Below are 25,424 nucleotides of genomic sequence, written 5' to 3' on the forward strand. Positions count from 1 at the left end.
CGAGCCCTGGTCCAGGAAGATCCCACATGCCGTGGAGCAACTAAGCCCGTGTGCCACGACTACTGAGCCTGCGCTCTAGAGCCCGCGAGCCGCAACTACTGAGCCCGTGTACTGCAGCTACTGAAGCCCACGTGCCTAGAGCCCGTGCTCCGCAACAAGAGAAGCCTCCTCAATGAGAAGCCTGTGCACCGCAACGAAGAGTAGCCCCCGCTCGCCGCAACTAGAGGAAGCCAGCGTGCAGCAGCGAAGACCCAATGCAGCCAAAAATTAAATAAATAAATTTGTATATATAAAAAAAGAGGAAACACATTATTTTCCTAACTGCCTCTTATCCATTAAGGAGCTTAGCCCTATGGGATCTGTACTTCGTTGTTAGGCAAATCATCATTCTTCTTAGTTCCCGTCTGTCGTCTCCTTTCTGATTGTACCCTGTAGGGTCTTGAGGGAATATGAGAAGCGTGTCTCAGGGTCCTGAATATGTTACACAGAGGCGAGCTTTGAGATTGTCGCTCACCTAAATCCTTAGCCAAAGGCTCTTGTTCTCGAGTTTCAGCCTGGGGAAATGAAGGGGTTTCTCCCTGTAGGGAGTCAGGTCTGGAGACTGCAGGTAGCATCTATGTCCCCTCTCTCTGTTTCTTTTACCCCTTTCAAAATGGTAGCAATTGCCGAAAGCAGGGAACTCAAATAGGCAAGTTGAAACCTTTCTCTATGGTCTGAGAAGATTCATAGAAAAGTCAGTCTAGAAAAGGCGAAATGTTTAATAAGCTACAGGACAATAAAAACAAGCCAGGTGGTTTCTGCTGTTGCTGGGGGTGTCTATGGGGCAGTTAACCTCCTATGAGAAAAATGGGTCTAAAAGGAGAGCAGTTAAACTAGGGAGCTAATCTAGTAGTGAAAGGGCTCCTTCAGAGAAGCCGGGAGGGGGCAGAAGAAAGCCAACTGGAAGAGCTTGTAAGTAAGGTTTTCTCTGAACGAGTGCTTGTGTGAATGAATAAATGTAATAGGAAATGGTAGTATTGAAATTTTGGCTCTTAGCTTCTCAGGTCAACGCTCACAAACTCTAAAGAGCAGGCAGAGACTTGCCACCAGGGGGCGGCAGAGCCTCACCGTGGAGACGAACCCAGCTGGGCAAACCACAGTCCATAAATTTACGGTACTAGGTCCACCCTGGAGAATGTTCTCTTTCACCCAGTTTGTTTTTTTTTTTAGTGTGTAAATTTGCATATCCAAGATGAGGCAAGTATAGAAGAGGTGCCTCTGTAACGTATGGCATGTGAAATTTGTACACATCAATCATGAACAGGGGAAAATGTGCCTGTCAACGGGCCTCAGTGCCTTAACTTGAAGGCCATCTCTGATGGCATTTGGAGTTTCAGGAATATGGGCCCCGTTTATTTTTCTCCCAGGGTTCTATGGATCTCAGATACGGAGCCGGGGGTGAGGTCGGGGGACAGGGTCGGGGAGGTCTAGGGAAAGGCAGGAAATGCTGTTTATTTGCTGAGCTTGGAGCCTGGGGCCACCACATCTTAACTCTGAGCAGGTTGAATCATGCAGTGAGGGAGGAGCTGATATGGGGGAGGACGGTGAGCCTGGGTGTGGGAGGACCAGGGGGCTTTTCCTGGCTGAGGGCTGTCCTCCTGCCCCGAGGGGAAGAGCCAGCGCTCAAATAGGGAGCTAGGTTGGTGGTTAAGAGCAAAGACTCTTGTGCCCAATCCTGTTGTTACAGGGTTTGAATCGCTGCTCTGCTTTGGCGAGAGCTTTTGGTGACTCACCTTACTTGTGACTCAGTTTCCTTATCAATGAAATGGGAAAAGTAATAATACCTCCCTCGTAGGGTTGTTATAAGGATTAAATGATTTTGTATAGATAGTGGAGCTTGACATCTAACACTATGAGGTGTTAACTATTACTATTATTGTTGTTATTGTTATCCAAAAGCGGGGGCATTTCTGGGGTAAGCTGTTGAAGGAGGGCATTGAAAGGATGTGACCACCGGTTGACCCGCAGTCTGGACCTGGGCAGTTGGAAGCTCCTCACCCCTCCCCTGCCCTTGGAATATACGTTCTGCCTGCCATTCCCACACTAGGAGCCATTTCAGGGACATAGCCTTGACCTTGAAAGAGGAAGGTGTTGTTGAGACCGTCTGGACTGACTATGTGACTAAACCCAGGTAAGGCCTCTATTTAAACTTTAAAATTCTGGCCGGTGGATGCAGAGATCTACTTGCCTTTCAGCGCCCAAGACAAGGCTCATCTGTAAGCTCCCTTGCTTATTAAACCTGCCACCTGCCAATCCGGAAAGGTCTGGCTGTTTCTTTGGTCTCTCCTTGCCCCCTGTGTACAAGGGGCCAGTTTCAGATTTCACCCAGGGAAGCTCCCGAGGGTGAGAACTAACATAAGTTTATGCCAGAACCGAGGCCCTGGGTGTCCAGGCTGATAGGTGAGGGCAGCAGCAGGGGCCATTCTGGGCCGGATTCTGGGCAGGGACCATCCTTGATCTTAGAGGAGGCCAGCGGAAGACAGATGCAGGCAGTGGCTGCAGGTGCAGGGGTGGGCCCAGCCCCTGACGGACCAGGGCTGGCAGTCAGTGTCCCAGAGAAACCACTCGGGGTATGGGGTGGGCTCTGGTTCTAGGGCGCATCTGGAACGATGCCAACTGTGAGAAGTAACCCTAACCGAGCACTTACTCCTAACCAGGCTTTCCATGTTCTGATGCCTTTCATCCTGGCAACAACCCCAGGGGAGAGGCCCTGTCGTTACTCCCACTTCACAGATGGTAACACAGAGGCAAGGACAGGCTAACGCAATGCGCGTTGGGGTGGGAGGGACAAAGACCAGACAGAGCCTTGTTGCCAGCTCGGTGAGCCTCACAGCAGTTAGAGGGAGGAAGCAGTGTGGCCTCGTGGACGTGCGGGTCTGGAGGCTCAAGCTGGCCAGACCAGGTCCCAGTCCTGTGGCAGCTACACCGACTGCAGGCCCCACTTGCTGTTCTGCCAGAGACCACCCGGTACTACTGGCCTTGGTCTGGATGCTGGGGAGGGGCAGTGAGGGTCTGATTAGGGAATGATTTCCTGGGACTAGGGGTACGGTCTATGACCCTGGGCTGGAGAGAAGCTCCCGCGTTACAAAGGAACAAGACTCGGGCTACAGTGCCCTTGACCCAAGTGTGGAGGTTGGAGCAGAGGTAACTCAGTTGAACAGTTGCCTCTGGGGAAGGCTTCTGTTTGGTGCTCTCCAACATGGGTATTATTCGTATGTGAAAGAAAGAACCTTTCATCTTTGAGAACTGTCATCTTTAATCATTAGAATATCTTTGAAGGGCTTCGATATTCCTTTTTATGCAATTTGCATGAAATGAGGTTTTAAAATATAACGTGTTTTAAAATGCACTTCGCAGATGAGTTGGTGTGTATTTTTTAGGGGAGCCTTAACTAAAAATTCCCGTTGACGGCAGTTGCCAGTGGTCTTAAGATTGGCACTCCCCTCAGTTTGAAATATCTCAAGTGAAACGCTTTGCATGCAGAGGTTGAATAGTGAGCAACTCTGCTCATTAGGTGAGCTGTGTATGGTGTGTCTTTTCCTCCTGCTGAATTGACAAGGGGCAAATATAAATGGGCTGTAATAACAGTACAACTCTGCAGAAAGACTAATAACCATGTTTTTAAGTAAAAGCAAAGAGAATGAAAAATCGGATTGTTTTCCTTCTGCTCTGTTTACTTGTGCAGTTAAGGAATAGACGTTTCTCTTACTCTGAATGGGGAGGTATCCAGCGTCAAAAAGGGAGGATTGCAGAGAAAAGCCCAGCCCTTCTGGTCCAGTGGTGACACATAAGTATGCCTTGTTAAACCTGGAGAGCAAGTTTGGCCCTGGGGAAAGTAGGAAAGTCATTACTGGGAAGCCAGTCAGTCACAAAATGCACCTCATGTTTCTTCTTAATTACAGATACTCGTGTCATTTTAGACTGTGCATTGTTTGGGGAAGGAAAGGAGGGCCTCTGGACTGACCTTGAAATGTGGTGGCCTGGAGCTGGAGGTGATTGGACAGACTTATTTTCCTGATTGCCTGGCGTGGCTGTTTGTTCTGATCTCACAGTGGCTTCCCTCCCGTCTAGATGCTTCTCTCCCTGGGACGGGGCTGCACACCCAGTGATGCTCCAAGGCCTCGGGTGCAGGTCTGGTCTTCAGGGGACCTGAGCTTGGGGTTAGGCAACTGCTCAGGGTCCTGCAGGCCATGTGCATAGTTGCTTATTTGGGAACACTGGAGACAGTTGTGCAAAGATTGTCTTTTGTCAACACTGCTTTTGAGGTCGTTATCACATTCAGTCAGGGAATCTGCTTTCCTCCAAGAGTCTGGCACCAAGAAAGGCCCCTTCTGTTGGTCTGGAATGGTTTTAGGTGCCTCTTCATGTCTTAGCTTCCCCTGTTGCCTTGGTGTGAACTGTTTTAGCCTCCATAGTCTGATGGACACTGTATTCGTAATTGTTTCTTCATTTGCTGATGGTCATTTGGTCAAAATGAGTTTGCTTTAGAGAGCTGGAAAAGGGTTGAGAATGGACAAAGGGCAACTCAGCGTGTAACTAAGAAAGTCTCCAAGTGAGGTGGGAAGGTAAGGAGAAATAAAGATGGGTAGCACAAAAGAGAGAGAGGCTTGCTTGCTCATAGAGAGGATGGTGGGCTCCCCTGGGGAGGTCCTGAGACTTGGCATTTTTTACAAGAAGGCTGCAGAAACAGAGGGCTTGCCTCTCTAACAGAGAGGACCAAAGTCTTCATAATATTGTAAAATTACATTACTTTTTGCCCTGATTGCAAAAATAATAATTGTTAAAAAATAACTTAAGAATCTTACCATCCAAAGATTACCATCACTGCTGCCATTTTGGTGTCTGTCTCTCCAGTCTGTCTTTATGTACATTTATATCAAAAAATAGTTTTCATGGCTACGTAAGATTGAGGCGCACTCATGCATTTAACCAAGCCCCAAGCCCCTACTGTTGGAAGTTTGGGTTATTTCCTTTTTCTTCTCAATTATATAATGCAGACACGAGGGATCGGACAGGTAGGGCGTCTCTCACTGAGGATTTCGCCATCCACTGGCTTGTCGATGCTCTGCTCCAGACTTTGTACATGTACGCTTGACGTAAGGATTCATATGAAAACCACCCTCAGTTATGCCTAGAGAGGGAAAGGGGTCTGCATTGGGTTGCTGTGCTGCGGCTATAATTGCAGTGAGCTGCGGTCCCTGCAGGACTGCAAATTCCCCTGTGCCCTACCTTCCTTCCTGGATAACCTTCCCAGCTAGCGCTTCCCCTGTCAAACTTGGCTGGGTGGATCCTTCAAAGCAGTTACTTCTGTTTCCTAATAAATATCTTTCTGAGGTGACCTGAAGAAAATGAAAGGAAATTCCTGTTAATGTGATCAGCTTACATTAAAAAAATTTAAACCAACAGCTTTCCTGGGCGTAGCTAACCAAGCAGATGGCAAAAGGGGGAAAGCCATTTATGCAGCTTATTGCAATTTCACTGCGCCAGCCAGAATTTCTCGGTCTGGTTTCTTGCTGTAAGAGGACCGTTTGAGACCGTGGTAGAATAGATGCTCAAGAATGGAATAGAAATTAATTCCTTGGAGTGTAGATAGCCCATCACCTCTAAGGGCAGTGCCTGCCGCCCCTCCTGGCTGCCGTGGGACCCACTGCACCTTGATGGTTAGAGGAGAGGAGAAGTTAAAGAAGCGTGTCAGGATCACCTTCCCCTAGGGATGGGCCTCTCTTGTTCATGTAGTGTCTGGAGCCCTAATTGTCAAGCCCTTGCTGAACAAAGTCCGTATCCTCTGCCAGCTAATGTGTGCAGATACAACTTCATAATTAAGGCGGTCACTTCACCTCTGCATTTCCAGGCAGCCTTCAGTCTAATAAAATCGTGTCAGTGTAAGATCTGGAAAACTTATACGTGCTCTCTTGTTTTTCTGTGTTTGTCTAGGATACATCAGGAACTGCCCTCCATCCTGGGTTTTGGCAGGGCTGCTGCTGGGGTGAAGGGATGCAGAACCCCTTCTTGGTTCTCGGCACTGGGCTAGCTTGTGGCCTCCACCCTATTCTTGCTCTTGGACAGAGTTTTCTAGTTTGGACATGACTCAAAAAAATTTTTTTTATTGAAATATAGTTGATTTACAATGTTCTGTTAGTTTCAGTTGTACAGCAAAGTGATTCAGTTACCTATCTATCTATTCTTTTTTTAGATTCTTTTCCATTATAGGTTATTACAAGATATTGAACATCTTGTAATATATTACTGTGCTCTACAGTAAGTCCTTGTTGGTTATCTGTCTTATATACAGTAGTTTGTATCTGTTAATCCCAAACTCCCAATTTATCCCTACCCCCTTTTCCCTTTGGTCACCATAAGTTTGCTTTCTATGTCTGTGGGTCTATTTCTGTTTTGTAAATAAGTTCATTTGTCTCATAATTTTTAGATTCCACATATATGTGATATCATATGGTATTTGTCGGGCATGGTTTTTTTACCCGAGAACGCCGAGTGTTCCCAAGGCAAACTAAACCAGCCCTCCCTTAGAAGATACAGCGAAGATGAAAATTTATAAAAACGTTGTCTAGGGGACTCTGAAAGCTTTTAAAAATGGAGGTGCCATCTAATGACTTCTTCTGTTTCTACTTTAGATGCAGCAGCAGGAGCAGGGCTCGCCGAAGGCCAGCTTTTCCATCCTTGCCCTGGGGCTGGGCCGCCTGCTCTCCTGTTGGTGGCTGGCGGAGCTGATGATTCATCTTATGTACATGCACGCCATCTACAGCAGCACCTCCCTGCTGAGGGCCGTCTCATGTTGGACCTTAGGTAATGTTGGAGATCACTGGCGGTAGAACAAGCATCGAGACAGGTAGCTTCACGGCGAAGCTGGACCGGGGGCAGACAGGGGTGTAGTCGCCTTGAGCAAACCCTCCTTTTTTTCACCTTGTTCCTCTTGTGGCCGAGATGACGCATGTGTGAGGTGGTTGACAGAGGGGAGGGTCAGGCTTGCTGGTCTTGGAACCAAGGATGGTAGCAATCCCTCTTCCTAATGGAATCCTGCGTAGTTCAGCTGGGTCCGCGTCTTCCTGGTGTGGCCAGCATTGCACTTGACAGGAAAAGGCAAGAGATGCTGGGTGCAGCCTCTTAGTCCCTGCTAAGAGGTAAGGCTTTATGACCGAGTTCTGCAGTAATCCTTGTTGTTTTCCTGTATGATATAAAGCAAAGAGTATGAGCTTTAGAGTCAGACAGATACAGGTTTTTTGTTTTTTTTTTAATTGAAGTGTAGTTGATTTACAATGTTGTGTTAGTTTCAGGTGTACAGCAAGTGATTCAGTTATACATACATATATGTGTATATATATACACACACACACACGTACATATGTGTGTGTGTGTATATATATATATATATATATATATATATATATATATATATTTTCTTTTTCAGATTCTTTTCCCTTATAGGTTATTACAAAATATTGAGTATAGTTCCCCGTGCTATACAGTAGGTCCTTGTTGGTTATCTATTTTATGTATAGTAGTGTGTATCTGTTAATCCCAAACTCCTAATTTATCCCTCCCCACCCCAACCCGCTTTCCCCTTTGGTAACCATAAGTTTGTTTTCTATGTCTGTGGGTCTATTTCTGTCTTGTAAATAAGTTCATTCATATCATTTTTTTAGATTCCACATATAAGTGGTAGCATATGATATTTGTCTTTCTCTGTTTGGCTTACTTCACGTAGTATGATAAAACCTAGGTCCATCCGTGTTGGTGTGAATGGCATTATTTCATTCTTTTTTATGGCTGAGTAATATTCTGTTGTATATATGTACCACATCTTCTTTATCCATTCACAGCCAGATATAGGCTTGAACCTCGGCTCCACCAGTCGCTAGTGGGCAATCTTTGGCAGCTTGCTACAACTGTCTGCATGTTCACCTGTCAAATGAGCAGACTCATATTTGCAGGGTTGTTTGGAGGATTAAGTGAAACCATGAAGGTGAAGGGGTTACCTCGTAAAATGTCTGGTAGATAGAATTAATGGTGTGTTCTTATGTAGGCCCCTCTGTTGGCCCCTTTTTCTTGTCTACCCATTTCTTTCTGTCTGCAAGTAGGTGGGCTGCAGGTCTCATTTCCTTAGCAGGACACAGTCTCCAGTATAAGACTTTTCTGTGGAGATGCCATCGTTCTTTATTCCTCTGGCCGAAACAGCAGAGAACGTGCTCCTTTCTGAACGAAATCTTCTCATTTCTTTGCACTCCTTTCAAGAACTGAAATTCAGCCCCGTGGTCTGACCTCCAGCCTGTGGCTCCAATGGGAAATGTGTGATCTTCCGGCCAGATTAAGCTGCTCCCTGCCAAGGGCAAGAGTAATAGCCTGACTCCTTATCTGTTTGGTGATTTATAGATTTTTTAAAAAAAAATCTTGATTGCCCTTGTTATCACACATGCTTAATCAGAATGTTTTCAAGGAAGATGCCTTTTAGGATTGGAAAAATGCTGAGTTGTTTTAATGACAGTCTCTTCTTCCCAGACAAAATCTTTTTTCGTAGTTGGAGGTAACTAATAATCTAAGGCTTTAATGACACACTTAGGCAAACAAAATAGGATTAAGTGATGGCTTATGCTAAATCAGATCCCAGTTGTACTACATCCAAATTAAGAGATTGTATCCGTTTGGGTGATTTTAACTATGAAAACTGGAAAGCAAAACTGAAAATGGGGCTTAAACAAAAAGGAAAAGTTATCTCAGACAGCTATTACTCCTAAGGTCAGCACTAAGGGTGGTAAATCCAGTGACAAAGAAAAGTCATTAGGGGTCCATTTGGGTACCAACCACTCAGCTGAAGAACTAACCAGAATCCTACAAGCCCTTTGTTTGCACCCATAACCCCATCACCTCCTTTCACCCCCTCCACAAAGATAACCTGACTTTTGGGTTTATCATTCCCTTTTTATAAAATCTTTTTTAAAAAAAAAATAGACTTTATTTTTAGAGCGATTTTGGATTTATAGCAAAACTGAGAGCAAAGTACAGAGATTTCCCATATATCCCCTGCCCCACACGTACACAGCCTCCACCAGTATCAACGTTCCCACCAGTGTGGTACATTTGTTACAATTGATAAACCTACAATGACACGTCATTATCACCCGAAGTCCCTCTTTATATTAGCATTTACTCAGTGTTGTACAGTCTGTGGGTTTTGACAGATGTGTAATGACGTGTATCCACTCCTATAATATGAGACAGAGTAGTTTCACAGCCCTAAAAATTCTCTGTGCTCTATTCATCCCTCTCTCCCCTTTAATCCCTGGCAACCACTGATCTTTTTACCATCTCCATAGTTTTACATTTTCCAGAATGTTGTCGTATAGTTGGAATCATACGGTATGTAGCTTTTTCAGATTGACATCTTTCATTTAGTGATATGCGCATCTAAGGTTCCTCCATGTCTTTTTATGGTTTTATAGATCATTTGTTTTTAGTGCCGAATAATATTACATTGTCTGGATGTTCCACAGTTCATTTATCTGTTTGCCTACTGAAGTACATCTCAGTTGATTCTAAGTTTTGCAATTATGAATAAATTTGCTATAGATATCCACGTGCAGAGTTTTATGTGGCCATAAGTTTTCAACTCCTTTGAATAAATACCAGGGAGTGATTATATGGTAAGAACATGTTTATTTTTGTAAGAAACTGCCAAACTGACATTTTTCAAGCTGGCTTTTTTTTTTTTTTTTTCTTACCTGCAAGTTATGAGTGCCTGCTAGTCCACATACTTGCCACTATAACAGTACTTTATCAGGTGTGTCTTTCGCAAATATTTTCTCCCAGTCTGTGGCTTATCTTCTCTTTCTCTTGACAGTGTCTTTAAATGAGCAAAAGTTTTTAATTTTAATGAAATCCAGCTTATCAATTATTTCTTTCATGGATCGTGCATTTGGTGTTGTATCTAAAAAATCCACCATCCCCAATGTCACCTGGGTTTTCTCCTGTGTCATCTTCTAAGAGTTTTAGAGTTGTGTGTTTTATGTTTAGGTCTGTGATCTACTTCGAGTTAATTTTTGTGAAAGGTATAAGAAATTAGACATGAATTTCTTCCAGCACCATTTGTTAAAAAGACTGTCTTTGCTCCGTTATGTTGCCTTTGCTCCTTTGTCAAAGATTGGTCGACTTTATTTATATTTATGAGTCTATTTCTTGGCTCTCTGTTTTGTGCCATTGATCTTTTTGTTTATTCTTTCACCAGTGTCACACTGTCTTGATTAATGTAGCTTTAAAGTAAGTCTTGAAGTCAGATAGTGGCAGGCCTCTGACTTTCTTCTTCTTTTCCAATGTTGCGCTGGTTATTCTGGGTCTTTTGCCTCTCCATGTAAACTTTAGAATCAGTTTGTCGATATCCACTAAATAACTTGCTAGGATTTTGATTTGGATTGCATTGAGTCTATAGATAGAGTATGGAAGAATTGATATCTTGTTATCTTGAGTCTTTCTATCCATGAACATGGCTGGCTCCCCATTTATTTAGTTCTTATTTCTTTCATCAGACTTTTTTAGTTTTCCTCATATATAACTTGCACATATTTTGTTATATTTATATTTATACCTGAATTTTTTTGAGGGGGTACTAATGTAAATGATACTGTGTTTTTAGTTTCAAATTCCACTTGTTTATTGCTGGTAAATAGAAAAGTGATTGACTTTACTATATTAACCTTATTTTGTACAACCTTGCTACAATCTCTTATTCCAGGAGATTTTTTTGTTATTGTTGTTTCTTTGGGATTTTCTACATAGACAATCATGTCATCTGCAAGGAAAAGTAATTTTTTCCTTCCCAAAGTATGTTTTTTGTTTCATTTTCTTCTTTTATTGAATTAGCTAAGACTTCCAGTATGATATTGAAAAGGAGTGGTGAGAGGGGACGTCCTTGCCTTTTTTCCTGTTTAATCTCCAAGTATTTTGAGATTTCTTAGCTATCTATTGTTGATTTCTAATTTAATTCCATTATTATCCATTATTATCTGAGAGCAGACATTGTATGATTTCTGTTCTCTTAAATTTATTTTGGTGTGTTATATGGTCCAGAATGTGGTCTGTCTTGGAGAATGTTCCATGTGAGCTTGAGAAGACTGTGTGTTCTGTTGTTGGATAAAATAGCCTATAGATGTCAATTATATCCACTTGACTGATGGTGCTGTTGAGTTCAACCATGTCCTTACTGATTTTCTGCCTGATAGATCTGTCCATTTCTGTTAGAGGGGTGGTGAAATCTCTAATTACAATAGTTGGATTCATCTGTTTCCCCTTGCTTTTCTATCAGTTTTTGCCTCACATATTTTGACCCTCTGTTGTTATGCACATACATACTATATATTATATTAATATGTCTTTTTAGAGAAGTGACCCCTTTATCATTATGTAATGCCTCTTTTTATTTCTGATAATTTTCCTTGCTTGGAGGTCTGATGTGTCTGAAATATATCTACTCCAGCTTTGATTAGTCTTAGTATGGTATATCTTTCTCTATGCCTTTACTTTTAACTTAACTGTATCTTTATATTTAAAGTGGGTTTCTTTTAGACAATATATGGTTGGGTCCTATTTTTTGATCCACTCTGATAATCTCTGTCTTTTAATGGATGTATTTAGACCATTGATGTTTAAAGTGATTATTGATATGATTGGCTTATTATCTGTCATGTTTGTTACTCTTTTCTATTCATCGCCCTTGATTTTTGTTCCTATTTTTATGTTTCATTCTTTGCCTTTTTTGTTTTTAATTAAACATTTTATATCATTCCATTTTCTTTATTTTCTTAGCATATCAAGTATACTTCTTTTTTAACTTTCTTAGTAGTTGCCGTAAAATTTGCAGTATACGTTTACAACTACTCCAAATCTATTTTCAGATAACACAATATCACTTAACAGGTACTGCAAGTACCTTAAAATATTCCTGATTGTTCCTTATAATAAAATATTCCTAATTCCTCCCTCCTGTCGTTCGTGTCATTACTGTCGTTCATTTTACTTATATGTAAACTGTAGTGGTAAATACATTGTTGCTTTTATTATTTTGAACAAACTGTTATTTGTTAGATCAAGAATAGAAAAGAATTAGCAAAGGTTTTATTTTACCTTCATTTATTAGCTCTTCCCTTCTTTATATAGATCCAAGTTTCTAACCTATATCATTTTCCTTCTCTCTGAAGAATTTCTTTTAACATTTCCTGCAAGTCAAGTCTACTGGAAACAAATTCCACCATTTTTGTTTGTCTGAGGAAGGCTTTATTTGTCATTCACTTTTGAAAGATAGTTTCACAGGACCACAGTGTTCTAGGTGGTTGTTTTTTCTCCTGTCAGTACTTTAAATGTTTTCTTCTACTCTCTTTGCTTGCACGTTTCTAGGAGAAGCGGGAGGTAATTCTTATCTTTGTTCCTCTACAGGTTAGATGTTTCCCACCTCCACCACCTTGCTTCTTTCAGTGTTTTTTCTTCGTCTTTGGTTTTCTGAAGTTTGAATATGATACGCATAGGTGCAGTTTTGGGGGCATTTATCCTGCTTGGTGTTCCCTGAGCTCCTGGATCTTTGGTTTGGTGTCTCATGTTAATTTGGGGAAATTCTTAGTCATTACTGCTTCAAATATTGCTTCTGTTCTTCTCCTTCTGGTATTCCCATTACATTTATGTTACATCTTTTTTAATTGTCCCACAGTTCTTGGGTACTCCATTCTGTGTTTTATTTCCTTCAGTCTTTTTTCTATTTGCTTTTCATGTTTAGAAGTTTTTATTGACAAATCCTCAAGCTCAGAGGTTTTTTCCTCAGCTGTATGCAGTCTACTGATAAGCTCTTCAAAGGCTTTCTTCATTTCTGTTCAGTGTTTTTGAGTTCTAGCATTTCTTTGATTCTTAGCATTTCCATCTCTCTGCTTACATTATTCTTGCATGTTGTCTACCTTTTCCGTTAAAACTCTTCATATATTAATAATAGTTGTTTTAAATTCCCAATTCGATAATTCCTACATCCCTGCCATATCTAGGTCTGGTTCTGCTGCTTTGTCTGTGTTTTGGTTTGTTTGTTTGTTTGTTTTTTGCCTTTTAGTATGCTTTGTAATGTATTTTGGAAAGGTGGACGTGATGTGCTGAGTAAAAAGAACTTTAGTATATAAGGTGTTGGGAGAGGGGAAGTGTTCTTTAGTTCTGTGATTAGGTCTCAGGCTTTCAGTGAGTCTATGCCCCTGTGATGTAAACTTCACAAATGAGTCTCAGGTTTTTTTCCCCCTATCCTCTTTGGTAGTATAGGATGACTAAGGGGTACTGGAGTTGGGTATTTTTTCCATTCATGTGGAAGGCTATAGCAGACTAGAGTTGGGAATTTTCCTTCCCCCAAGTTGGTAAAGCTCTGATAAAATCCCAGTAGGTTAGGCTCTGGTAAAATAGTTTGTCTTAACAAGGAGGGCAGTCCTTGTTAAGAAGAACATATGGACAGGGCTGAGGGGGAGGGGTTGGACTGCAGCATAAATAAAGGTCCTGCTTGGTATGGGTTACTCTGCTGTACTCAGAGAACTGTGAGTTGTAAGGAGAGCTGGACGCAGAGTCTAAGGTATAGTGAGAGATTCTGCCAGAAAGACATGAAGGGTTTTTATTAGGAAGAGCTTCTGGACCATGCTAAGGAGGATTTGTTCTACCTTTTAGGTGATAGGGACCCATGGACGTATTTATATACTTTAAGTAATTTAAATACCCAAAGAGTGAAAACCACAAAGTATTTAAGGGGAGAGGAAACAGGATTAGATTTGGGGTTTAGAAATATTCTGCTTGCAGTGTAGAATATGAATCAGAGTGGAGTAAAACTAGAAATAGGAAAATCTGATAGAAAAAGGTCCATGTCTTTATTCAACAAATATTAAAGAGCCAGACCATGCTTTACATGATGGAACATTAGACTAAGTCAGGAGCAAGGTGATGATGACTTGAGTGAAGCAGGGAGGTTGGAGAAGAAGGGAGTGATGAGAAGGATGGAGGCACAGTCAATAGGCTCTGCTCACCAATGAGACAGGGAAGTTGAGAGAGGGAAGATCTAGGGAATCTTCTGGTTTAGAGTTTAGGTGATGATTGACACTTCCATTCACCAAGAGCAGGGAACATAGGAGGACTGGGGGCAGGTTTTAGGGAAGAATAAAGGGTCCAGTTTTTGACAAGTTATGCCGAAAACTGAACATCCAGGTGGAGACATCTCTGCTACAGTTAGATGGCACTGGAGCTCAGGAGAGGGATTGGGAATGCAGACAGACATTTGAAAGCCATCACATATATGTGATAGTTGAGTCCATGGGAGTGAAGGGATTTCCTAGAAAAATGTGTGGAGTGAGAATAAAGGAGGGCCAACTATAGAACTTGAAGGAATGCCAACATTTCAGAGGCAGGCAGAAAAGGAAGAGCCAGCAACAAGTGAGAAGGAATATTAATAAATGAAGGAGGAAGCAGATGGTTTTGTGAAGGTTTTGATAAGAAAGGGAGGCTCAATTTATCAGAAGTTGAAGAGAGGCCAAGGAAGAGGGGACTGAAGAGAGTGTTTCATTCTGAAAGTCATTGTTGACTTTGGCCACGTTTGACTTTTTTTGTTGTTGACTTGGTCATTTTTAAGCAATATAAACCAGGGTAGTAGAATAATCAGAAGTGAGAAAATAGAGGCAGTAGCTAACATGCTGCTTTAATGGTGTTAAATGATAATGCCTGTTGTGTTCTGTCTCCCTGTCAAGGAAGCTCAGATGGCCTGGCCGGCTTCTCACTTTCTTGTGGCAGACCTGCCACCCCTGTGTCTCTCCTCGGGGTTTCCCTTCCTCCTGGCTGCCATGGGATTGGAGTAGAGCCTGACAAGCATCCCCTTTCTTTACAGTGCACAGGATTTCCCCAGCCTCGGGGTTTGGGGGCTAATCCCTCTTGGGACGTTCAGAGAGATAAAGAAAATAAGCATCAGGGAGTATAAGGCTTACAAAGGCCCTTGGGCCCTGGTCTGCAATTTCTGATTTCCTTCTGATATAGTAAAGAAATACTTTTATTTTTTTATTCTGTTAGGCTTTTATTCTCTCGATGAAAGGGTTCTCTCTTCTTCTGTGATGGCCTTTTTTCCCCACCCTAAAGTTGCAGTTGAGTGTGAGGCAGCAGCGCAGGCAGAATAAAAGGTGCCTCTTTGTCTTACTTGCAAGAAGATATACAACTGGGTTTTCATCTCCAAGGATCTCAGGACTGAGTAACGTTCTACTCTGCCCAGAGATGACTCCCTCTGAGCACCACTAAGTAGGGTGAAAGCTGCTTTAGAGAAGGAACTATGCCACTACCTTTGGTGTCTTTCCCCCTCAGCGCTCACTAAAGAACAGTGCACTGCACAGGTGCTTAATGAATACTCACGTACACGTTCAGGTGAATAAAATAAATCTTATAGGAATTCTGCCTAGTGAATGTGAGTGATCAGGCATTCAAACCAGTGATCAATTCAAGATTCTGAATAAGGTGCCAAAGGGAAATCATCCAAAAAGTGATGAGTGCAGATTCAAATGATGATGGTGGAGTAGGAGGGCACAGAGCTCACCTCCCTCCATGAAAACGTCAAAAATACATCTACATGCAGAGCAATTCCCACTGAAAACTAACTGGAGACTGGCAGAAAGACTCTTGCAAAACCAAGGCTGTAAGAAAGATCCACATGGAGTTGGGTAGGAAGGGAATGGAAGCGATTAGGTTTGGGACCTGTGCCCCTGGGAGGGGACTCAGAAGAGGTGGGGGGTTACAGAGGTGGAGGTCCTCCCTTGGAAGTGAGAGGTTTGAGCCACATGTTGGGTGTCCCAGTCCTGGGGTCCAACACCAGGAAGACGAGTCTCCTTAGCTGGTTAGAAAGCCAGTGGGACTACCAAGAGGACTGTAAGAAACCTAGACTCCACTCAGGAAGAGCATGTACACACTTGCTTACTCCTGGGAACAAGGCGGAGAAAGTAGATTGAAACTGCATGGGACTCTGGCTGGTTTTCTGTGACCACCCTCGCATGCACCCCAGCCTGCACTGAGTGTCCACTCTGGCCCCACTTGCTTCGTGATGCAGCTCCACACTAGGGTGAGGGCTGTTGCAGCTGAGCGGAGTGCTTAGTTGTGACGATAGAGCCTGCTTGGACCTGGAATGACATCTGAACAGTGTGGGGACAGCCGTACTGGTCCTTATGGAGGCAGCGCATCAGAAGTGGTCTTGGACTCTAGGGCCAGGGCTGCCACAGCCTGAGCCCTGACCCATGCTGAGTGCCTGCTCCAGCCCCTGCTCCAGGCCCTCTTGCTCCAGCACTGCTCTGCTCTGGGGCAAGGGTGCCAGTGCTAGGAGTGGGGAGAGCACACACTTAAAGGGAATGGAACCATCTTGGACCCAACCCTCAGAGCTTCTGCTCCAGCAGCTTGGGGCCCACCCCTGCCCCTCGTAGGGTGGTGGTGGCCACTGAGCAGAGGAGAAGCCCCAGCTCACACCTGGCTCTGTCCCTATCTGCTCCATCTCCGGCCCCACCTCCCACCAAGGTGATAACTGCCAGCACACCCTGGGGAAAGACATGACTCCTGCTCACATCAGATCCAGCTCTCCCACTGTCAGATCCAGGCACTGGGCACATGCAGACTGTATAGGGAGACTCCCACACAAGAGCACACCTTCAAGACTGGGATAGGTAACTATTTCACCTAATTTCATACAGACAGAGAAAGTTAAGCAAAATGAGAAGAGAGAAGAATTTATTTCAATTGTAAAAACAAGAGAAAACCCCTGAAAAAACAACTAATGAAACAAAAATAAATAATTTACCCGATAAAGAATTCAAAGCATTAATAAAAAGAATGTTAACTGATATAGGGAAAAGAATAGATGAATACAGTGAGAATTTTAACAAGGAACTAGAAAATATAAAAAAGAACCAGTCAGAACTGAAGAATACAATAACTGAAATGAGAAACACATTAGAAGGAATTAATAGCAGACCAGGTGATACAGAAGAACACACAAGTGATCTGGAAGATAGAATAATGGAAATCACCCAATCAGAACAGCAAAAAGAAAAACAAATTTAAAAAAATGAGAACGGTTTAAGGGACCTCTTGAACAACATCAAGTGCACCAATGGCAAAAGTTAAAGAGAGAATTCTAAAGGCAGCAAGAGAAGAACAAAGAGTCATATACAGGGGAACCCCCATAATGTTGTCAGCTGAGTTTTCTGCAGAAACTTGCAGGCTGGAAGGGAGTGACATGATATATTTAAAATGCTGAAAGGAAAAAACCTGCAACATAGGGTAATCTACCCAGCAAGATTATCATTTAGAATGGAAGAAGAAATAAAGAACTTCTCAGATAAAGCAAAAACTAAAAGTTCATCAATACTAAACCTACCCTAAAAGAAATGTTAAAGCATCTTATCTAAATGGAAAAGAAAAGGCTATAACAAGGATCAGTAGATAAGGGGAAAATCCCACTATATAGTAAAGGCAAATATATGTTAAGGGCTGAGGATCAACTACTTAAATAAGCTAGTACAAAGATTAAAAGACAAAAAATTTTAAAATCAACTATAACCACAATAAATAGTAAAGGGATAAACATGAAGATGTAAAACATGACATCAAAAACACAAAATTTGGGGGAGGGGAGTAACAAAAGTAGATCTTTTAGAACGTATTTGAACTTAAATGACTACCAGTTTAAAACAAGTAGATACAGTTATAGGTCAACATTTATGAACACCATGGTAACCACAAATCAAAAACCTACAATAGATAACAAAAACTAGAGAAAGGAACACAAGCATACCATGAAAGAAAATCATCAAATCACAAGGAAAGAAACTAAAAGAAGAACAGAGAAGGACTACAAAAACAACCAGAAAACAGGTAATAAAATGGCAATAAGTACATACCTATCAGTAATCACTTTAAATGTCAGTTTCTAATCAAAAGATATATGGTGGCTGATTGGATAAAAAAACAAGACCCATTTATATGCTACTTACAAGAGACTCACTTCATATCTAAAGATACACACAGATTAAAGTGAGGGGATGGCAAAAGATATTTCATGCAAAAAGAAATGACAAGAAAGTGGGGGTAGCTATGCTCATATCAGACAAAATAGATTTAAAACAAAGTTTGTAACAAAAGACAAAGAAGGGCATTCTATAATGATAAAGGTATCAATATAAGAAGAGTATATAACACTCCTTATCATATATGTACCCAATAAGGAGCATCTAAATATATAAAGCAAATATTAACAGACATAAAGGGAGAAATTTACAATAATCATTGATAGCAGGGGACTTTAACACCCCACTGACATCTATGGACAGATCACCCAGAAAGAAAATCGGTAAGGAAACATTGGCCTTAAATGACATATTAGATCAGTTGGACTTAATAGATATCTACAGGACATTCCATCCCAAAACAGAAGAAACACATTCTTTTCAAGTGTACATGGAACATTCTCTAAGATAGACCACATTCTAGGTCACAAAACATGTCTCAACAAATTTAAGAGGATAGAAATTATATCAAGCATTTTTTTCTGACCACAATGGTATGAAACTATAATTGAAATCAATTATAGGAAGAAAAATGGGAAAAACACAAACACATGAAACTAAAAAACTAATGGGTCAGTGAAGAAATCAAAGAGGAAATCAGAAAATACCTCAAGACAAATGAAAATGGAAACACAACTTTCCAAAACCTATGGAATGCAGCAAAAATAATTTTAAGAGGGATGTGTACAGAGATACAGGCCTACCTCAAGAAGTAAGAAAAATCTCAAATACCCTAACCTACCTTCTAACAAATTAGAAAAAGAACAATGAAAAATGCCCAAAGTCAGCAGGAAAGAGGAAAAATTAAAGATAGAAAGGAAATAAATAAAATAGAGACTGAAAACTGTTAGAAAAGATCGATGAAACCAAGAGCTAGTTTTTTAAAAAGATAAACAAAATTGATAAACCTTTTGTCAGGCTTATCAAGAAGAAAAGAGAGAAGACCAAAATTTAAAAAATAAAAATGAAAGGAGAAATAACAACTGTACCACAAAAAATTATAAGAGAATACTATGAACCATTATTTGGCAAGAAATTGGACAACCTAGAAGAGATGGACAACTTTCTAGACACATACACCTTCTACAGCTGAATCAGGAAGAAATAGACAATCTGAACAGACTGATGACTAGTAATTAAACTGAATCTGTAATAAAAAAAACTCCCAGCAAACTGAAGTCCAGGACCAGACAACTTCACAGTGGAATTCTACCAAACATATAAAGAAGAGCTTAGTACCTGTCTTTCTCAAACTATTCCAAAAAATTGAAGGGGTAGGGGACACTCCCAAATACATTTGGTGATCCCACCATTACCCTGATACAAAAACCAGACAAGGACAATACAAAACAGGAAAATTACAGGCTAATATCTTTGATGAACATAGATGCAAAAATCCTCAACAACATATTAGTAAACTGAATCCAACAATATATAAAAAGGATCATACACCATGATCAAGTGGAATTTATTCCAGGAATGGAAGGATGGTTCAACATATGCAAATCAAACAATGTGATACACCACACTAACAAAAGGAAGGATAAAGATTACATGATCATCTCAAAAGATGCAGAAAAAGCATTTGACAAAATTCAACACCCATTCATGATGAAAACTCTCATCAAAGTGTTATAGAGGGAACATAACTATCTCAACATAATAAAGGCCATTTATGACTAACCTGCTGCTAACATCATACTGAATAGTGAAAAGTTAAAAGCTTTTCCTCTAAAATCAGGAAGAAAGCAAGGATGCACACTCTCGCCACTTCTATTTAACATAGTGTTGGAAGTCCTAGCCACAACAATCAGGCAAGGAAAAGAAACAAGAGGCATCCAAATTGGAAGGGAAGAAGTAAAACTGTCACTATTTGCAGATGATGTGATGCTACATGTAGAAAACCCACCACAAAACTATTAGAATTAATAAATGAATTCAGTGAAGTTGCAGGATACAGATTAAATACAGAAGTCTATTATAGCTTTTTATACATACCATATACAAAAATAAACTCAAAGTGGATTAAAGACCTAACTGTAAGACCAGAAATCATAAAACTCCTAGAAGAGAACATGGGTGGAACAATCTTTGATGTAAACTGTAGCAATATTTTTTTGGATCTTAAGGGTAAGGCAAAAGAAACAAAAGCAAAAGTAAACAATTGGGACCTAATTAAACTTAAAAGCTTTTGCACAGCAAAGGAAACTATCAACAAAACAAATAGACAATCTATTGAATGGAATAAAATATTTGCAAATGATATGACTGATAAGGGGTAAATGTCCAAAATTTATAAACAGTTTGTACAACTCAGTACATAAAAAACTTGTTTAAAAAGTGAGCAGAAGGCCTGAATAGACAGATAGCCAACAGCACATGAAAAGATGCTCAAAATTGTTAATCATCAGAAAAATGCAAATCAAAATCACAATGAGACATTACCTCACACCAGTCAGAATGGCTATCATTAAAAAGTCTACAAATAACAAATGCTGGAGAGGGTGTGGAGAAAAGGGAACCCCGTACACTGTTGGTGGGAATGTAAATTGGTGCAGTCACTATGAAAACAGTATGGAGGTTCCTAAAAAACTAGAGCTAGAACTACCATATGATCCAACAATTCCACTCCTGGGCATATATCTGAAGAAAATGAAAACACTAATTCGAAAAGATACATGCACCCCAGTGTTCATAGCCGCACTATTCACAGTAGCCAAGATATGGAAACAATCTAAATTCCATCAGCTGGTGAATGAATAAAGAAGATGTGATATATATATACATAAAATGGAATATTAACCATAAAAGAATGAAATTTTGTCATTTGCAACAACATGGTTGGACCTAGAGGGTATTATGCTTTAGTGAAGTAAGTTAGGCAGAGAAAGAGAAATAATCTGTTATCACTTACTTGTGGAATCTGAAAAATAAAATGAATGGATGTAAGCACATAAAAACAGATGCACAGTTACAGAGAACAAACTAGTGGTTATCAGTTTGGAGAGGGAAGGGGGGAGGGCAAGATAGTGGTAGGGAATTAAGAGACACAAACTACTATGTATAAAATAAGTAAGCAACAAAGATATATTGTACAAGCACAGGGAAATATAACCATTACTTTATAATAACCTTAAATGGAGTATAATCTATGAAATTATTGGATCACCATGTTGTATACCTGAAAGTAATATAATATTGTAAATCAGCTATACTTCAATTAAAAAAAAGTGATGACTGCAAAGTTAACAGGAATAGGGGTGTAAATAGAGCTTGTTTACTATGGGATTCATTTGGTTTGGTTAATCCAACAATGAAGATATTCACAAACTCTGTGGAAGGTATTAAATCCTCTCCTGGTGGAGATGGAAAAAGCACTGGTGGCTGGCTTGGCCATCAGAGCTCAAGTGCGCCTCACTAATTAAGAGGACTTTAGGAACTCCATGACAACAGGTGACATTTGCTTTTCTTTCATTCCCTTTCATACTCCCCTAGAGATGTCAAAATAAAATTTTCTTCCCATGTATTTTATCTCTTCTCAGCGAGATGTTGGTTTCTTTTCCCTTCTACTTCAATTTCCAGTGAGGCTTAGAGCTGCTATAATCAGATTCTCAGGTGGAGACCAGACTCTAGGAAGATCTGCTACATGAGCAAAGAGTGGACAGAGCTTTAGGGGCTATGGGTGGTGTCCATGTCAGGGTTGTGCATGCCCTCATGGGGCTACCTCTGCCCCCTGTGGAGCTGTGGGGCTGTTCCAGCACCTCCATTAGACATATCTTACTGGAAGGATAGAACTTTAGAAAACATCAACATTTAAGAGACAGGTAGAAAAGGAGGATCCAGTGACAAATGAGAAGGAGTGTTAATAAATGAAGAAGAAAGCAAATGGTTTTGTGAAGGTTTCAAGAAGAAAGTGTGCTCCATTGATCAGAATTTGAAGAGAGGTCAAGTAAGAGGGGACTTGAAGGGATTCTGTTTCATTTGGCAGTTAAGAAGTCACTGTTCTCTTTGATCATTTTGGAGGAGTATAAGCCAGGGTTGTAGAATAAGGCGGCAGTGAGAACATAGAAGCAGTTTGAGGGTAACTTTTAATGTGTCTGTTGAGACCAACTAAAAGCAATCAGAAGGGCAGACACAAGTGGGAACAGTGATAGTAATTGTACCTTTCTGAAGGCCAAGAGGAGGATGAATTCTGTCAAAACGCAGGAATTTACAGGAAGAGGATGCTGACCAGCTCCTCTTCATGTGTGTTGAGTTCAAACAAGATTTAAGTTAAAGCAAGGAGACCTTGTTAGATATGGTCCTCAAGTGCTTTGCCACAGACTGACCTTCTTCAAGAAGATACACAGCTATCCCTCACAGGGCGGGAAACATTCACTTCCTTCCCCAGAGAGGGACAACCCATCAGCAACTGCCTCCAAGTCCAAGTCCAGGCTCTCAGTGGGGTGCCCGTGTCTCCTTGAGTTCCATCGTAATTATAACATTCTATAACTGTGGGCTCAGTTGTAGAGTTCACCACCAACAACACACTTTACGTTAAATAGTAGGGGAATGGACTAGGAGTGAAGAGGAATATTAGTTAAAATTTATATGTGAATACAGTGCACAGCAAATAAGAAAAATGGTAAATGTTATAGAGCTAATTCTAATCAGAGGACTTATGACTTTTGTTCTCTACTTTCCATTCCATGTTCTCTTTGCCTTCAATCAGTACCTTTGTTGTTTGGGGTTCTTTGCCCAGTGGTGTGATCGAAATCTCCATTCCTGAGGGCTCTAAGCCCTAGGTGCTTCTATGTATGTTTGGCTGCTGTAGTCTTCCATTAACTAACCAGTAGAAACCGCAATACTGAGAAGCACCCTACAAGTTCCCTCTGTATTCCTTCCTGCCTCCAATGTGTAGGGGTAACTCTGTTTCCCCTTGACAGGGAGGATTAATTTACGCAGCTAACACCATTACCCCTCTTTGCTTGTTCACCTAGATCCATGAGGAGCCCCAAATGGCTACATATTTTAATAGTAGCTTTTGATTCGATGGAATCATTGTGTATTCCCAGATGGAAGCGTTTCCTTGCTGGGTGGTTAAGCCTCCAGACAAGTAGATCAGAGTTGCAGGGATGGGAAGCAGCTATTTTAGGAGTGGATTAATAGGTATAATAGGCATAATAGTGGATTAATAGGTATAATTAATCCACTTCTACTTCTTGGATACCGACTCTACTTATTTAAGCTATGAGTAAAAGCATATGTAGTTTGCTGGTTCAGAACACTTTCTACATCCCGTGAGACGGCACCTCAACATCATAGGCAAGGACAGCATCTCAGCGTCATCAGTGTCTTTCCTCTGGTGCCATACTGGAACTATTGACAGACTATTCTATAAGGTCAGCTGCTTCTGGGTGATGGCATAAGACCAGTGAATCCCATGGATGTAGCTCATTGTCTCACTCCATGTGATGCAGTCAGAAGCTGTGTTAGGTCTGATAACATGGCAGTGAATAAGACAGTCAATAAGTCCATGGATGGCAGTACTGGAATGAGCATTGTGGAAAGCAGTTTCACATCCAGAATAAGAATAATTCTCTGGCCCCTCCAGGATGGAAGAGGTTGAGTGTAATCAACCTGACACCAGAGTATGGAGGCTGGAAAGTTAGGTGCTCAGCAGCAGTGATAGGTTAATTTTGGGGAGGGGCAGTCCGTATTGTTGATCCCATGCAAAGCCTTCATTGCTGCCACTGTGGCCACTTTGGTCGTGGAACCCTTGAAAATCATTAGAATGGCTGTGGAAAGAGGCTGGTTGGTATGTACAGGGCACATCACCTTGTTGTTGAGAGCAGTAGGGCCCTTTGGTTGAGTATTTACATGAGTTACAATCTTCTCATTGGCTTCATTCTAAGGTGTTCACTTACACATCTCTTCTTCAAAATCTCCTTATCAACACTTCAAGCTTACCATAGACAGCCATCAGTGAACAGAGCTCATTTTTTCCCTCCTTTATCAAATCCTCATGGGGCCTTAGGTGTGGCATGAGAGAAAGATGGCAATTAGCAGGAGTCAACATACTGGGAAGGTGAGGTCCCTTTTCCTGCAACATATTTGTGACTTCAAGATCCTCTCTCTTTGTGTGTGTGTGTGTGTGTGCGTGTATGAATATATATGTATGTGTATATATGTGTGTGTATCCATTGATGATGGAGTGCTACCAGGCATGCCTGATTTTATGGCAAGGTGGATCAGATAACTCCCAGTGGATAAAAGACAACTCTGGTAGCATGGTCTTCTGGTATCCTGTGGTTAGGCATAGTTCATCTAGTAAATGATGAGTCAAAGCAGCATGCCCAACTATGTATATATTGCTTCCAAAGTCCCAAGAGGCTTACCAACAGTTGTACCTCTTTATTAGGACTAGTAGCACAAGGTGAATCTACTTGTCCTTTACTTGGATCTCAAGGTCCCCCACAGAAATTTCTCTAAGGTAACTCAACCCTATATTCTCTTTCATTTCTGGTTTGCTTATATCTTACATCTGGTATACCTGGAACTTCTAGGTTTATAGGTCTTATTAGCATGATCCTATTAAAGTACCAAATCAACTTCAGGTCTTCCGTGAGGGAAGAGACAAACTTGTTTCCTACAGATGAATTAGGGACACAGAACTGGAGAGGTAATATTACCCCTCAGGCAACACTGTAGAGGTGTCCTTTTGTCCTAACCAAGTTAAACTGTTCTACTTTTGATACTTTTTCTTATTAGGAAAGAGAAAAAATTTCCAGGTTAAGAGCTGAAAATCAGATGCCGGGGGCTGTGTGAATTTGCCCCAACATATTACAGCTGGAAGAGCACCTTCTAAATCTGTAATTGGAGTCCCTAACGGTATTAAATATACAGTAATGCATAGTCATTCTCTAAGGCTCATCTATCTCCTATACTTGAGAGATTGGCAAGTTAAATGACAATGTGATTAGAATCATTTTACCTACATCTTTTGGGTCTTTGGATGTTAGTCTTTTATCTCTGTAATTTCACCAGAGATGCCATGTTGCTCTTGAGTTACTATTTTGATAGGGAGAGTGTGCCTGTATCTTTACTTCCTAATAATAGACTTTAATTCGTAGACCTGGGAGCAAGGGTAGGGATTCTTCTAGTTCTTTCCTCAGGAACTCAGAAGATAACTACAGATGGATTTCGGGTCCCACTGGGGCTACTGTGAAACAAAGTCAGGTCCAAAGTCCATTTGCCACTTGCCCCCATTTGTTCCTACTCTGATTCATGGACCAGAATAGCATTTGGGGT

At 41.2% G+C, this 25,424-nt stretch overlaps 1 protein-coding gene across 12 annotated transcripts in view; it reads left to right on the plus strand.

Annotated features, from left to right (window-relative positions):
• Positions 1 to 25,424, plus strand: part of HHAT (hedgehog acyltransferase) — a 516,536-nt gene that overhangs the window by 92,319 nt on the left and 398,793 nt on the right. For all 12 annotated transcript variants that reach the window (XM_082464282.1, XM_082464276.1, XM_082464277.1 and 9 more), the window contains one exon: positions 6,672 to 6,843. In XM_082464282.1, the coding sequence (XP_082320408.1) occupies positions 6,672 to 6,843 (172 nt within the window). The remainder of the gene's footprint in view (positions 1 to 6,671; positions 6,844 to 25,424) is intronic.

The sequence above is a fragment of the Balaenoptera physalus genome (genome assembly GCF_965194825.1).
Source record: "Balaenoptera physalus genome assembly, chromosome: 1".
Lineage (NCBI taxonomy): Eukaryota > Metazoa > Chordata > Mammalia > Artiodactyla > Balaenopteridae > Balaenoptera > Balaenoptera physalus.